This window comes from Trachypithecus francoisi, unplaced genomic scaffold (genome assembly GCF_009764315.1).
Source record: "Trachypithecus francoisi isolate TF-2019V2 unplaced genomic scaffold, Tfra_2.0 Lachesis_group16, whole genome shotgun sequence".
NCBI classification, from domain to species: Eukaryota; Metazoa; Chordata; class Mammalia; order Primates; family Cercopithecidae; genus Trachypithecus; species Trachypithecus francoisi.
In genome coordinates this window covers 21,110,939-21,127,406 of record NW_022681461.1, presented here as the reverse complement: position 1 = coordinate 21,127,406, position 16,468 = coordinate 21,110,939, and the positions used below count along the sequence as shown (strand labels likewise).

At 41.9% G+C, this 16,468-nt stretch overlaps 1 protein-coding gene and 1 long non-coding RNA gene across 16 annotated transcripts in view; one reads left to right on the top strand and one right to left on the bottom strand.

Annotated features, from left to right (window-relative positions):
• Positions 1-10,373, top strand: part of LOC117098444 — a 37,803-nt gene extending 27,430 nt beyond the window's left edge. For 2 of the 3 annotated variants that reach the window (XR_004443407.1, XR_004443406.1), the window contains exons 3-7: positions 2,635-2,787; positions 5,105-5,172; positions 6,944-6,995; positions 7,179-7,244; positions 10,267-10,373. This is a non-coding gene — a long non-coding RNA (uncharacterized LOC117098444). Of the gene's footprint in view, positions 1-2,634; positions 2,788-5,104; positions 5,173-6,524; positions 6,996-7,178; positions 7,245-10,266 lie in introns of those variants that run through there. The other variant, XR_004443405.1, reaches the window with a different exon arrangement.
• Positions 9,277-16,468, bottom strand: part of PRUNE2 (prune homolog 2 with BCH domain) — a 301,009-nt gene continuing 293,817 nt past the window's right edge. For all 13 annotated transcript variants that reach the window (XM_033237044.1, XM_033237051.1, XM_033237048.1 and 10 more), the window contains one exon: positions 9,277-12,509. In XM_033237044.1, coding sequence (XP_033092935.1) covers positions 12,479-12,509 — 31 coding nt within the window. In that variant the 3' untranslated portion in view covers positions 9,277-12,478. The remainder of the gene's footprint in view (positions 12,510-16,468) is intronic.

Genomic DNA, 16,468 nt, shown 5'->3' with positions numbered 1-16,468 from the left:
CCTCTGCAGGGATTTCTGTTCTATCCACTTACATGGCTTCAAGTCATGTTCATTTGCTGCAGGATAATTTACCAAGCTATTTAGTGCTGCTTTCTACTCCCTGCCAAAAAAGATTTTCAAAAGGAGGAAAAGGTAATTGTATCCTCGTTTCCAGGAAATTCTGGGCTGCCAATCTTAGAGGCCATGTATTAGTTATCTGTTGCTGCATAACAAATTATTCCAAATCTCAGTGGCTTAAACCGAGAAATACTTATTATCTCACAGTTTCCGTGAGTCAGGCATCAGCTGCTTCGTTGGCTCAGGTTCTCTTGTAAGCCTGGACTCAAGTTTGGCTGGGGTTCCAGTCATCACAAGGAATATCTTGAGGAGGATCCATCTGCTCCCAAACTCACTCACATGGCTTTTGGCAAGCCTCAGGTACTCTCTGGCTGTTGTCCTACATATCAGTTCCTTGCCACGTGGGATTCTTTGTTGGGCAGCTCACAATTATGGTAGCTGGCTTCCCTCAGAGCAGTGAGGGAGGAAAAGAGAGAGGGGAAACAAGATTGAAGTCACTGTGGTTTTATAAGCTAATTCTGGGAGTGACATTTCATCACTTTTGCTGTGTTCTGTTGGTTAGAAGTGAGTCACTAGGTCCAACCCACACTCAAAGGAGGGGATTACACTAAGGCACGAATACCAGGAGGTGGAGCTCACTGAGGGTCCTCTTGACAGTTGCTATTCTGGGTTATTAATTTTTTTTTTTTTTTTTGAAATGTGTGGTTCTCAGCCCGAAATAAAGTTGCAAGGCATCTGTTAGAAAGATCTATCTGGGCCCCTGTGTGGAAGGTGAATTTGGCAGGGTGTTTCTTGGAAGGTATGGTGTCTGGAGATTGAGTTGAAAGACAAGGAGTTGCCCAAGGTTAGCCTTGCTGCAAGGACTTGAGGAGCTGTGGAAGGAAATTCCACAAGCATCAGTTTCCTATCAGGAAGTATCCTGTGTGGCAGCAGGAACTTTTGATGAAGTAAACACGTTTGCGGGGGGCAATGAACATCAAACACCGTGGTCTCAGGAGCTACATAAAAGTTGCCAGATACCCTAAAGGTCAAAGAGCCTGCGGAGCCACCTGCCTTTGAATGGGCCACAGGGTCTTGCACAATGAACAACCGCATAGCAAACATGATGTGCCGAAGATCAAACAATATTTTCTAGGCAATTTGTGACAGATTTCACCACTTAAGAGTAAAAGAGCCCCCATAGTGACTGATATTGGGAGTCTTCTAACTCTAGTAAATGGGGACATCTTCGCCTGTTTGTGCTGCTAGAACAAAATTACTACAGCGGATAATTTACAAACAATAGAAATTTATTTCTCATAGTTTGGGAGTCTGGAAAGTCCAAGATTAAGGTACTGACATTCAGTGTCTGGCGAGGGCCTTCTTGCCATGTCCTCACATGGCACAAGGCAGAAGAGCAAAAGAGCCCAGCTAGCTTTCTCCAGCACTTTATTGAGACAGGGTCTCACTCTGTTGCCCAGGCTGGACTGCAGTGGTGCAGTCACAACTCATGGCAGCCTCAACCTCCCAGGCTCAAGTGATCCCCCCACCTTAGCCTCCTAAGTAGCTGGGACTGCAGGCATGAGCCACTACATCTGGCTAGTTTATAAAATTTTTTTTATAGAGACAGCATCTCCCTATTGTGTCCAGGCTGGTCTCAAATCGTTGGCCTGAAGCGCTCTTCCTGCCTTGGCCTCCCTAAGTGCTGGGATTACAGGCATAAGCCACTGTGTTTGGCCCCTCCAGCACTTAAAAAAAAAAAAATTAAAAAGAGACAGGGTCCCTCTGTGTTGCCCAGGCTGGTCTTGGACTCTTGGGCTCAAGTGATCCTCCTGCCTTGGCCTCCCAAAGTGCTGTGCTGGGATTACAGGCGTGAGTCATTGCACCTGGACCCCTTTAGTATTTGTATGAGTTTAAGCCCAGCCATGAGGATGGAGTCCTAATGATTTAATTATCCCCTAAAAGACCCACTCTTAATACTATCACACTGGGTCTTAGGTTCTAACACATGAATTCTGGGGGAATGCCAACATTCAGACCATAGCAGGAGGTTAGAAGCATATATAATCTAATTTAGAAAAATTAAGCATCGCCTAGACATCTCTTTTATCATGGTATTATGAAGATATATTATATTTATTACTTAATCTATCACTCTTCGTAGTAGGTATCGCTTATTCTTTTTATAGAAGGAGGAACTGCAACCCAGAGAAGTGAATATATGTTTAATGAGCTAACACGGAAGAAGAAACCAGGGCTGGAGAACCCCCTGTATCGTGAGGGGTCATTTGGAGTCACTTTACCTGGCTTAACCCAGCACACAAGAAAGAAGGAAATATATTGACTAATATAATAGAAAAGTCTGGAGTTAAGACTGCAATCAGGCTGCACAGTTGATTCAGGGACTCAGTGAAAGCCATCAGGATGCTGTTTCCCTCCGTTGTTCATCTCTCTTCTTCTAGGCTTCCTCATTTTTAGGCTTCTTGTGGTAGCAGGATGTCTCCCAGCAAGTGCAGACCTCAAACTTTCCAGATTCAAGTGCCTCTAAAGATGCGGTGGCTCTCACAAAAGTCCCTGCCAAATCGTACTGTCTTTCAGGTTCCAGTTGGGTCACATATCCATCTCTGAGTCTGTCACTGGGAGAATGGGATGCTTTTTTGGACTAGGCCTGTCTGACATACCCATCTGGGACAATAGGACTTGCTCTGGGGACAACTTCATCTGTATATGGATGGAGACTGAAGAATGGAGGTAATCTCCCCAGGAATGAGTATTGCTGAGTAGAGGTAGAGTTGATTTCCACTGGTAGAAATAACTCCACAGATGACATTTTGCTGCTCGATTGAATAGTACCCAAATTCATCTATTAAATAATTCATTTGAACATTCCTGATGTTACATCTCCTATTTTTGTTCTTTTGACCAGTCTTAACATCTTACTTAATATAATTAATTAATGAGTTAAGCAAATCTTTTTTTTTTTTTTTTTTGAGGCGGAGTCTCGCTCTATCGCCCGGACTGGAGTGCAGTGGCCGGATCTCAGCTCACTGCAAGCTCCGCCTCCCGGGTTTACGCCATTCTCCTGCCTCAGCCTCCCGAGTAGCTGGGACTACAGGCGCCCGCCACCTCGCCTGGCTAATTTTTTGTATTTTTTAGTAGAGACGGGGTTTCACCGTGTTAGCCAGGATGGTCTCGATCTCCTGACCTCGTGATCCGCCCGTCTCGGCCTCCCAAAGTGCTGGGATTACAGGCTTGAGCCACCGCGCCCGGCCAGAGTTAAGCAAATCTTTAACGTGTGTTCACTTTGCATGAAAGTCATGTTTTTAACTTTCTTTCTTCTTTTTTGAGACAAGGTCTCACTTTGTTGCTCAGGCTACAGTGAGGTGGCATGATCCCAGCTTACTGCAATCCTGACCTCCAGGGCCTCAAGCAATGCTCCTGCCTCAGCCTTCCAAGTAGCTAGAATTACAGGGGGGCTCCACCATGCCTGGCTAAGTTTGTAACTTTTTGAAAATTGTATTTCAACAATTGAGAGGAAGCTACACTTCTTTTACTTACAACCCTCATTCCCTCATTTTTCTTTTTTTTTTTTTTGAGACGGAGTCTCGCTCTGCTGCCCAGGCTGGAGTGCTGTGGCGGGATCTCAGCTCACTGCAAGCTCCGCCTCCCGGGTTCACGCCATTCTCCTGCCTCAGCCTCCCGAGTAGCTGGGACTACAGGCGCCCGCCACCTCGCCTGGCTAATTTTTTTTTTTTTTTTTGTATTTTTTAGTAGAGACGGGGTTTCACCGTGTTAGCCAGGATGGTCTCGATCTCCCAACCTCATGATCCACCCGTCTCGGCCTCCCAAAGTGCTGGGATTACAGGCTTGAGCCACTGCGCCTGGCCTCATTTTTCTTTAAGATCACCTGGACAATATTTATCTTCAGGGATATCATAGCTTTAAATGTAGCTAACATTTTAAACAACTTACCATCTAGGTTAGCCAGACTTCTTTTTTTTTTTTTTTTTTTTTTTTTTTTTTTTTTGAGACGGAGTCTCGCTCTGTCGCCCAGGCTGGAGTGCAGTGGCCGGATCTCAGCTCACTGCAAGCTCCGCCTCCCGGGTTTACGCCATTCTCTCGCCTCAGCCTCCCGAGTAGCTGGGACTACAGGCGCCTGCCATCTCGCCCGGCTAATTTTTTGTATTATTTTTTTTTTTAGTAGAGACGGGGTTTCACCGTGTTAGCCAGGATGGTCTCGATCTCCTGACCTCGTGATCCGCCCATCTCGGCCTCCCAAAGTGCTGGGATTACAGGCTTGAGCCACCGCGCCCGGCCTAGCCAGACTTCTTGAAAGTGGTTCCTCCAACCCCCAGCCAAGCTGCCCTGGCAGATGCTATCTGGAATTGAGATGAGCTATTCCTTCTAATTCCTGCCCAAATTGTAGATTAGTGAGCAAAATGAAGGAATGGTACTGTTTTAAGCCACTCAGTTTTGGGGTTATTTGTAACACAACAACAAATGAATGATACAAGGAGACTTTCCTTTACACACATCTTTGTCTGAAATTTTTATAACAAACCCGTTACATTTAAAATTTTGTTGTTGCTGTTGTTATTTTTTCTGAGACAGAGTCTTGCTCTATTGTTGCCTAGGCTGGAGTGCAGTGGTGCAATCATGGTTCGCTACAATCCTGACCTCCCGGGCCCAAGCCATCCTCCTGCCTCAGCCTCTCAAGTAGCTGGGACTACAGCTGTGTGCCACCATGCCTAGCTAATTTTTAATTTTTTTTTTTGTAGAGGCAAGGTCTTACCATCTTGCCTAGGCTGGTCTTGAACTCCTGAGCTCAAGTGATCCTCCTGCATCAGCCACCCAAAATGTTGGAATTACAGGTGTGAACCACCATGCCTGGCCTACAGTTTTTGAATACATATTTTGAGGAAAAATTAAAATTAGAAACATAGCAAGAGTTTCTATATGTACTTCCTTTACTTATATCCTAAGTGATATTCAATTTCAAAGTCATTCTAGTTGTCAACAGATATTTCTTCAGCAAATACTGCTATGACAGTTATTCTGGATTTCTTAGATCATTTTTCACTGAAGAGAACAGGAAAGGTAAGGGAGGATGGAAGCTGTACCTGGACTATAAGGAAAGTAAATATTATCGAGGGCTGAATTTAGTGGTCATTTTCTTTCCTGCTTGATCAATGGTCCTTCCCTGCTTGATCAATGATCCTTTCCTGCTTGATCAATGATCCTTTCCTGCTTGATCAATGCTCCTTTCCTGCTTGATCAATGATCCTTTCCTGGTATCATGTTCTCCAAACTTCAGGTGAATGGATCGACCCTTTCCCTATTCTCAGTTTGGAGAAAGTGTTTTCCCGTGTTATATTTTTCATTTATGAGATATCTCCACCTATTGAAGGTGGGGGATTGGGGTGAGGCTATTTTTGCTTCAGAACTCATTGACCGAATATTCCATGGTCCCTCAGGAGTGGCTCCACTCTGCGCAGTGACGGCTGGCTGGTTCTGGGGCTGGCCTTTCTCGGGCCCTGCCATGCTCCACACTCACCTTTGTTCCCCGCAGAGAGCCTCCTTAGGCTTTAAGGCCAACTCAGATGCCGTAACTGGGAATCTGTTGATCTTGCCTGGTATTTAATTCCACTTCTTTTTGAAAACTAATTTTCCTTTGCAGAAACACCACTCCCCTACTTCAGTCACTATGGCTTGGTTGGGGCTGATTCCCTTCTCTCTCTCCAAGGGTAAAGATACGACCCAGGCCCAACTAAGCCTGCATAATCCACCCCTTTCGTTGCAGTGGTTGGCTCATAGACAAGCAACTAACTTGGTTCAATGAAATGCAGCCCCGGCTCTTCTGCTGGGATTAATGGAAAGGAGATGACCCTTTCCAATAGGTTGAATCCCAGTATGTGTGATTTCAAAGACAATGAGATAGTACAGAAATGGTCTCATCAGCTCGGGGAAGCGAGCATTTACTAACCCCTTCTCAGAGATTGGAGGGGGCACAGAGAAATGATAGTGGGAGTTTGTAGTCTGAGATTGAAACCAGGCTTTGAATAATCTGAAGAGTTGTGCTAGTTGAAGTCATGGAGAAACAGCAGAAAAGGCTCCATCTGAACATTGAGAAACACCTTCCCTAACGGGTAAGAGAAAACAGAGGAGCTCAAAGAGGAACTTGCAGAAGGCACCGGGGGTGTGGTGGGCAGTTTCCAGGTAGCCTCCAATCATCCCTATCTCTTGATAGTTCAACCCTGTATCCAATTCTCCTTTTGAATGTGGCTAGAGCTAGTGACTGACTTCTTTTAAATTTTTAAAAAAATTTTTACTTTTTGGAGATAGCGTCTTGCTCTGTCACCCAGGCTGGAGTGCGGTGGGGCAATCATGGCTCACTGCAGCCTTGACCTCCCAGGCTCAAGAGATCCTCCTACCTCAGCCTCCTGAGTAGCTGGGACCACAGGCAAGTGACATCTCACCTGGCTAATTTTTATATTTTTTGTGGAGACAGGGTCTTTCCATGTTGTCCAGGCTGGTTTCAAGTTCCTGAGCTCAAGCTATCCACCTGCCTCAGCCTCCCAAAGTGCTGAGATTACAGGCATGAGCCACTGTGCCGGTGACTTACCTCTAACCAACAGAATAGAGCAACAGTGAGAGGATGTCAGTTCTGTGTTAGGTTGCAAAAAATTGTAAGTTCCTAGCAGTCTTTCTCATTGGTTTTAATATAAAAAAGCTGCTGTGCTGGAGGGACTCATGAGGCAAAGAATTGAGAGCAGCCTTTAGCTAACAGCCAGCAAGGAATGAGGTGCTCAGTCCAGCAACCACAGAGAAACTGAATCCTGCTGATGATCATGAGGGTAAGCTTGGAAGCAGATTCTGTCCCAGATGAACTTTGATTGTGTCTTGTTAGAGACTCCTTGATTGCACCTGTGAGAGGCCCTGAAGCGGAGGACCCAGCTAAGGTATGTCTGGATTTCTCACTCACAGAAACTGAGATCATAAATGTGTGTTGTTTTAAGCCACTAAGTTTTGGAATACAGTCGATCTTCATTATTCACAGACTTTGCACTTGCAAATTTGCCTACTTGCTAAAATTTATTTGTATCCCTAAAATCAATACTCAATACTTTCACATTCATTTACAGGTACGTGCAGAGCAGTGAAAAATTTGAATGGCCTGAGATACACGCTCCCTGCTGAGGTCGCATAAGGTGAGGCTCTGTCTTCTTGTTTCAGCTCTCAGCAACAAGTATCCTTTTCACAGTTTCCTGTATTTGTGTTTGTGTTTTTTGCATTGTTGGGCTTTTTGTTGATTTCACTGTTTAAAATGGCCGCCAAGCTAGTGATGAGGGGCTGTTTGGTATTCCTAAATGCAAGAAGGCTGTGATGTGCTTTATGGAGAAAACACCTGTTGCAGAAGCTTCATTCAGGCGTGAGTTATATTCAGGTTGTTGGCTGTGAATTCAGTGTTATCAAGTGAAAAATATACATTAAATAAGAAATCTTTAAACTGAAAAACACATAGAACAAACTTATGTATTGACCGGTTACCCCAGGAGCGACGGCTCAGTATTCACTAACTCAGTGTTCTTGGTGACTTTATAGGACATAACGACTGTGGAAAATGAGAATCAACTGTAATTTATTAATACAGCAATAGATATTGAATATAGTGGGAAAGCAATGTAATTCAGCTCACTGGTCTAAGGAGGAAGTTTCACAAGGGAAGCATGATCCGGTGTTAAGGGCTACAGGTCCCTCACTAGAGCTAAGGCTAGAGAGATCATGGGTAGCAGTTACTGGTGTCTAACATCTAAGTATCACTGGAATGGTTATATATCGAGAAGAAATAATTCTGCCTAGTTAAGAGGGTTATTTTGAATGGATGTGAATGAAACTATCTAGGAAAATCAGCCTCGTGAGGCAATCTGCTTGCTCCATAAAGCCCACAGCTGTTTGAGGATTGATGTGTCAAAAGCCACCAGCTCTGAATTAAAAGCTCCATGACTGCATAGGATGATGCAACCCGGGGCGGGCTTCTGGCACTCTGCAGCACACGGACACAGCCAGCACAGGGACACGGCACACACAAGAGAAGCTGTAGAAGGGAATGGCTCCTTGGGGACCCACAGTGCCCGAACACAGCTTTTCTGTAATCTATGACTGAAAGTCTTGGCTTCAACGACTGAAGGCTTAAGTTGTCCTCATTTTATTTATTTTTAACTTCAGCTTATAAAAGACCCCTTATGATTCTGATTTTTAATTAGGCCCCCAACTTTATCCCTGATCTCCATGCCCTACCCTTACTCAAATGAGTGTGTTAAGTCCTTAAATACACATGGATTTTGGAGAATATGTAGTTTTGTGTGTGTATGTTTATGTAAGTGGCACTATGTTATAAACATGGAGTTTGTTCTTTTTCCACTCTACCCTATGATTTAAGTGTTGCTTTATGAACACATAGTTTGTTGCTTCTCACAGCTGTGGTATACCATAGGGTGTATTCAGCACGATTTACCCAGCCCTCTCCCTAGCGCTGGACACCTAGCCCGCCTCCAGTTTCCATCACCATAGTTAGGTACGAGAGCAGAATGAATGTAGCAGTACTTCTTGTAGTTGAATATCCTTCCTTTGCCTGCAATTACTTGTCAGCTTTTTCTTCTGCTTCATCCCTTTCTTGGGTATAGGACAGTATCTACCATAACTCATTTTTAGATCATGAGAAGATGCAACGTCTCACTTTTTGTAGAGCAGTTTCTCCTTTGACTAGTCCAACAACTTTCTCAGAGGTACACATGTGTTTATTAAGTTAAATAAATAGCACAGTCATGATTCTCAACTCTGGTTTTGCCTAAAGGTTGCGAAAATGGGGGGGGGAACTCCAACTACAAATAAAATGATATTTAATACATTTTAATTTAAAAATAAATATATGCCATAAAAAGGCAAGGAGCAGAGAGAGGAAAAGACAAAAATCAAGTAACCATGAAACATGGAGATGTTTCCAAAATAAGAAATCGCTTATCCAAAGAGTAAACAACACAGTTTGAAAGCTTGGCGTATTGAACTCTGAGATAGGAAAGGCAAAAATGAAGAGAGAATAAAGTTTGGGTGTCCAGAAAAGCCAAAATGTACACAGTTCTCCAGTACCAAGTGATAAGCTAGACTGATGTCCAGATAAAACTGCTGCAAAGTGAAACCAGAGCAAGATTCTTGCTGATTCAAAGAAAGAAAACCATAACATGCAGAATCAATTTTTATTTCTGAATTATACAGCAAGGCTATATAGATATATTATGTCATTACAGATTTTTATATTAATCTACACTAGGGAGAATTTGTTTACCAAAACAAAGTCTAATAGATACTTTATTCTGAGCAATCCAATACATGATAGAAAAACCTTTAGATATATAAAAGATTGATTTGTGCACATCTAAATGTTTCTAAGGGAACAAACTACTGAGGCATTGTGACAAGATGAGAGTTGCAAACATAGTACCATAACTGAATATTTAAAATTATATCTTAACAAAGGCTAGGAGTAGTGACTTCCTCACACACCTCAGAGAATGTCTTAGAGAGTAACCCCATAGAACATTGTACGGTTTCAACAGAAACTTCCGGATTTTCTTCCACACTGAGCTACTGCACTCCGACACATTTTCTCACTCCTTGACAGTATCTTCTGTGCAGATTTCTGTTCTCTTAATCAAGGAGCTTTGAGAAACAATGCTTTTGCCCCAGTGACCCCTTGGTTCCCTTAACTACACATCTATAGGGGAAATGCAAAGCAGTTCCCAGAAGTCAGAACCAAAGCAAGAATGCTCAGAATGCAAGAGCTAGAGAGCTACATCATGTGAATGTTTACCTCTGTCTACCTATCTGCTTAGGGATTGTTTTTCTAGAATTCATCTAGGATTCTATTTACTGGGGGTGAATTTACATGGTAGCTTTTCACTAGCACATGCAATTAAATGGTCTTTTCAAGATAATAAAATAGCAGATACCTAAATATCAGAGTGGTTATGCAGACCACAGAATAGCTGAAACAAAATCATTGATTGGGATAAATGCCCACAATTTTCATATAGGAAGATGAGGCTTCAAACAGCATACCACCTGAGTAGTTTTCCATAGATGAGCTGGACAAGTTAAAAATATATATATGTATAAAAATGGTGAGATTGTCACTGTGTCTGTTTGGCTATAACAAGAGGCATCTATGAACAGCTCTACGCCCTCAGGTTTGCACCACTACACTGAACACTGGATTCTTCATTACTTCCTGTGACAGGGTGACCATGGAATTCATTTTACAAAATGGGATGCTACCGAGTGTAAGTAGCAAATAGGTGAACAAACAGGAATATTGGGTAACTGTGTTTATGTCAACACTATGTTCTGGGAGAGGCGTAATTTGGGCTTTCAAAAGTGGAGAGGGGCTATGGGAGAGGGTGGGCTGTAGGGTTTTTCTGTCCAACAAGCCAGGTGTTATGAGGGAGGAGATCCAATAGAACATACAGTTCAACAAGATACTCGCTTTTGTATCTTGATCAAGAGGAGAAAAGAGAAAACGATGGAGGCTTGTGGAGGAAAGAGGGCCGACCTGTGCGTGTGGGGGTACATGCAGAAGGACAGGAGGAGACAGACGTGAAGCAATGAGGTCAGAGAAACTCAGTCACCTGTGCAATGACGTCTATTTCAAAGCAGTTACAGGCTCCTTCTACCAAGAGCTCCAAGTATCCTGGACAGCTCTCCCCAGTGAATTTTCTACCGTGAGACTAGGGGGGAACCCTTCTCTCCCCTTCATTTTCATTTCTGCCAGCTTCTTTGTAATAGGAGACACTGGAGACTAAGAATGGTTCCCAGAGTCAGGTGTGGACTTCAGCCAACACCTGTAAATACTAAAGAGGTGCTTCTAAGAAGGCTTCATTTTTGACAATTGCAACCTAAGCAGTGATTTTGTGGCTAGGGCTCCTCATCTTTTTCAGCAGGCTATTTCTTCTATTTTACTATCTGTGGATGGCAAAACATTTATTTTTGACAAAAATAAATTAGTTTGCAGCCTCATTTGTCCGTTCCGTTACAGAAACTATCTAAATACAAATTGGGGTGGACTAGGAAAGGATGCGTTTGCTAGAGCAGGGGTCAGCAAACTTTTTCTGTAAACATACTCAATGTTTTAGGCATTGTGGGACATATGGTCTGTTGAACTGCTCAGCTCTGCAGTTGTGTGAAAGTAGCTGGAGACAGCACAAAAACAAGTTTGTGTGGCTGTTTCAGTAACACTTTATGGGTACTAACATGTGAATAATTTTCATGTGTCATGAAATATTCAAAAATGTTTTTTCCAACCCAAAATATAAAAGCCATTCTTAGCTTGCAGTGGTGAGCTAGAGTTAGCTGTGGTTTGCCACCCCACCCCGCTAGAGGCCTACAGACTTGAAATCTTGTTGGCATTTTACAGGGCATATGAAGACTATAAAGGAAATATTTTGTACATGAAAGTACATACTCATATTTAATTTTAAGCCTGTGATCAGATTACAGTGTTTTAAAGCAGATCACTTTTTATAATGCATGCGAGAGAAGAATTCATGGATAACTGAATGCTACCAAATGATTTTTGAGTAGGCCACCTTGCACTTGGGCTCTTGGCACTTATAAGGTAACATCTTGAGCTGAGTTTATGGCCTGAAGCTCAGACAGCTACCAAACTTGCAACACTCATTTTTAAATTTCGCAATGTGGAGGTCACCAACATTCATCACAAAAATCATCTGTTAAAAGACCGATTTACATAAAATGTAATGACCAATCTGACAACTAAAATAAAGTTGATGTGGATTAGAAAGCCTGGCTTCCCTTTGAGAAGTTAAAGGAGATTCTAGTAAACAAGAACAAAGTGGGCACTTAGCTGATGATGGTTTTATACCTTGTGTGGTTTATGGTTGTCCTAGTCAGGCTTAGGATTTTAAAGGTGGAGTCGCACAGGGGTAACTTTCCTGGGAAGAATTGAGCCCTGTGTCCTTTAAACCTAATGCAATCACCAAAGGGTAATCCAGCTAATCTATGGAAACAAATCCACTAATATTTAACAGTGGATTAAAGGTATCTTACTGGTACTGGTAAACACCTGTCTAAGGGACGAAATATCACCGCACTGTGTCAACGAAGTATTGAAATGGAAGGTCGTACTTTCTTGCTAAGGCTCAACTAAAATCTTTGAGGCACATAATTGGCAAAATAGGAAAGTACACACAATTTCATAAAATACGTTAGGAGTAAACAAACTTTCTTCCTATTTTTCCCCTTAGAAATTTAGAATGGCACCAGGTAGTGCAAAGTGGAAAAAGGTAACATTAGCCCTGTCTCTTTCAGGTAGGTATGTTTCAACAGAACCATGAACCAGAAAAGCATCCTCTTCTTCCAGTGTGGCCAACTAGGGCTTTTCTTTCAGCTTCAAGTCAATACTGTGAAGAAAAGAAAAAGAGAGAGAAACATGGAACCCAAATGAGAAACATTTAGTAATGATTTGGGTAGCACTGCGTTTGCTTTTTTCCTCAAAGGACATACTGAAAATATTTTAAATCATGCAAGTTTCTTATAATAGAAAAATCTGGTAAAACCCAATCCTCCTCTTGTCAGGCTTTTCTCCAACATGTGAAATCTGTTTAGTTTTACAAAATTGTCTCTGGAAGCATTTTACACCTTTTCAAAATGATCCAGGAAGGTAAAAAAAAACTCATGTAAAGACTCATTCCCAAAGTCAATTAAGATAAGGAGCATTAGTGTATTCTGGAAATCATGCCATTTTATTTATTTTTAATAAATGACCTTTCCTTATGAAGCAAACAAATGTTCTGCCTCAAGTCAGTAATGTCTGACAAGCACTAAATAGTAAGAAATGGTAAACAATAAAACAACACCAAACATTTTCTAGGAGCCAAAGGATTTGACTGAAAGAGGTTAGCCTACTTTACTGAGATGGATGTTTATAACTAAAGAAAAGCTTGTTTTTCAGAAGGTCAAATGGGTTCCCAAATATCTGAGGAGTAAGCCTAAAACTTACTTGAATCACATGTTTTTCTTCTGCCTCTTAGTGAACATAGCACAACTTCCTACCGCATCCACGCAAGAGGAAGAAAACCAAAAGCCAGTAAATAGAGGAAGAATTTCAGTTGTGATAAAAGAGAAACTATTAGTTTGAAATGGGTGATTTTGCACGTATCTGTGGATTTTGCTTATCTCTGCCCCTGAGCCATAAGCTTGCATGTTGCAAAGGTTACTGTGCTTTACTTGTGGAATTTGCAGCAGCTGAGCAGTGTTCATTCTAGAAGTTTTGCAGAGAAAGCCACTGGTAACTCACACTGCCTGCCCATCCAGTTTACAGTAGTAAAGTATCTTTCCTTTGAAATATAGTCAGCAATTCCATCACTTATTAGCAGTGGCGACTTGGCCAAGTCACCTACCTTCTCTAAGTTCCCATTTCTGTATCTGTAAAATGGAATAGTCATACCTCTCTCACAGCTTGCTAAAGTCTAAGGCATTTTCAATTGTACATAGTGAACATATCATAATGTCTGTTATTACTAGCAGCAGTAGTACCTCAGTGTTTTTTTTTTTGTTGTTGTTGTTGTTGTTTGTTTTTTTGAGATGGAGTCTTGCTCGTCGCCAGGCTGGAGTTCAGTGGTATGATCTTGGCTTACTGCGACCTCCGCCTCCTGCGTTCAAGCAATTCTCCTGTCTCAGCCTCCTGAGTAGCTGGGACTACAGGTGGACGCCACCAAACCCAGCTAACTTTTTGTATTTTTAGTGACACGGGGTTTCACCATGTTGGCCAGGATGATTTCGATCTCTTGACCTCATGATTTGCCCGCCTCGGCCTCCCAAAGTGCTAGGATTACAGGCGTGAGCCAATGCGCCCGGCCCTCAGTGTTTTTTGAAATGAGAAAATAGCTCTTTGCTTTATTGGCCTACTTGCAACAATCTTGTTTCTTTTAGGAAGCCAAATCATCATGAATACTTCTAGTTTTTAGGCCCTCTGACTTGTTTTCTTACCTGCAGAGTTTACTTTAGAGGTATCTTCTTTTTATCCACTGTGACCCTGAGATCTTTTTCTTACATACCTTTACTAAACAGGTCATTAAAAAAAAAGTCTTGTTTTTGCTTTTAAAATGTCCTTCCTGTTCCCAGAAATCTGTAGTAAGTTTGATTTGGTGATTGGAAATTTGATTCTTTCTCTCACGGTGTTGGTTGACTTTCTCCCATAGACCAAGAGAATATTTACTCAACCAAAATTTGAGGCACATTGTCTAAAAACTGCGAGTGAGTCAGAATATTTGAAACAGTCTTGGAAGCTTAAAAGAACATGGTCACCTTGTTTCACCATCAGGCCCCTGAGCTAACACACCAGGATGCCCGTCTCGATTATTTCTTGTACTGACTTTTTTTGTAAATCTTCTAGGATTTAATTCATCCCTTCAGCTTTTGTTAACCCAAAAGCTAAAAGACTGGAACCTGTTTACCCAGTTTGTAAAATGAAATAGTCAAAAGCAAACGATTTTCATGTAAGTAAATACAGGAAACCACTTGGAAGGTTAATATTTGAGACAACAGCAATGTTGTGGAGTTAACAAAGCTGTTAACAATGATGCTAATTTAAGCTTCCTCAAATAGAGCCACCCTTGATCATGGTACTTTAAGCAAATATATAAAAATATAAAAAGGCATGTTGCAAGTTTTGAAACATGAAGGAATTCATAAAATCCAAACCTAAAAGGGAAGGAGACAAGCACCCAGGGCTATTTAAAAATAAATAAATAAATAAATAAATAAATAAATAAAAGTATCGTTTTTGGGAAAAAAAAATACTTTTAATCAGAATTGAATATTCTTAATCTTTGGGCAAATGGGCTTAGTTTTCTATAGGCAACTTTTTTCCTGAGACAGAGCAACCTTCTGATAATTTTACAACAGGCCATTTTTGTGTCTAACAAGTATTAAATGAGGTTCCTTACAAACTATCTGACAATATTGTTTAATGATGAATAAAAACATTTGCATTTTATGTAAGAAGAAGAAAATGGGCATAACCTTCTCTTCTGTCTCTGAGGAAAATGAGAGACCACTATGGTAACAGCACACACTCCATCTTATTCTTGGACTGATCGAGCCCACTGGAAGAACCCTTGCCCATTTTGCAGCGTATTCGTTCAACACTAGCTCTGGAAGGTGTAAAATGCTTCCCCACAGAATGCTCCTCTGTCCTTGATGGCCTACAGTGTAAAGGAGCCAGAAGTAAATGAAGCCCTCATTCCAATACCAAAGAAAGCCAGAAATCCAGGACTGGAAGTCAGAAAAAAAAAAACAAAATTCTTGGCTACTCTTGACCCTTATTCCAATCTCATCATCTACACTGTGATCATGTGCCTCTTAAGGGCTCAGGAAAGAGAGGGCTGAAGAAAAGGAAGCCTTGAGAAGAATGTGTTCTTCTAAAAAGTGGGAAGTAACAATAACAATTTGTAGTATCCCTCCCTCCTCCATGCCCAGCCCTGGAATGAACCCAGACAGGAAGCAATGCTTGCCCTCTTCCCAACCAAAACAGCCCTGCATAGGAATAAGGAGCAAGACAGACAAGGCAAGCAAAGAAGTGGGTAAGCCCTAAGATGTAGCAGCAACGGGCCAGCCATTGGCTGGGCTTCCACATGTGCCCTCTACGCTGCTTGTTAACTGTGGGCTCTGTTAACTGCTCAAGGGGGTGCTGTTTTGCTGAGGGAAGAAATAGTTGCAAAAAGAATTATCGTGGGCTGGGGAATTGAGGTTTTACTGCTTTGCAGAATTTCATGTGCCAATTTCCTTGAAGCAGTTGTTGTCTTCATCTAAAAGAGGTGGGACAACAGTGACCTTTGGAAAAATAGCTGTGTGATTTCAAAAGTCTCTCTATAGTCTTTGTTCTTTTTTAAAATTTTTATTTAGAAAAAATAAAGGTTCCTTGCAGAGCAGGGCTAACTCATAGGCATGCATCCAGAATTGGCCCAGTCTTTGTTCTTTGTGCACTTTTCAGTTGGGACTGTCTCTGGAGTTTTTGTGCCTAAACTTCCTTTAGGCACAACAGGTCAAAATGGCAAATGTGGAGCTATTTCACTCTAATTTTCCAGCTTCCTTTTGGACTTCAACGGAAAGGAGGTCCAAAGACAGCAAAAAGTGGCAATAGAGACGAGATACATTTAAAATTGATTTTTCCCTCTGCTTCCTGATTCCTAGGAACAAGGACAAAGTTAAATTCTCCACAACTCAAACCAATTTAGAAGCTCCCTGTTGGATGACCAAGTTCTCTCTAAAAGTTTGTTGGTGACCACAGTTTATTCCCTGAAACTGACTTGGCCACTAATTCACTCTGTTCTCTTAGGTGAGTAGTTTTGTCTTTCAT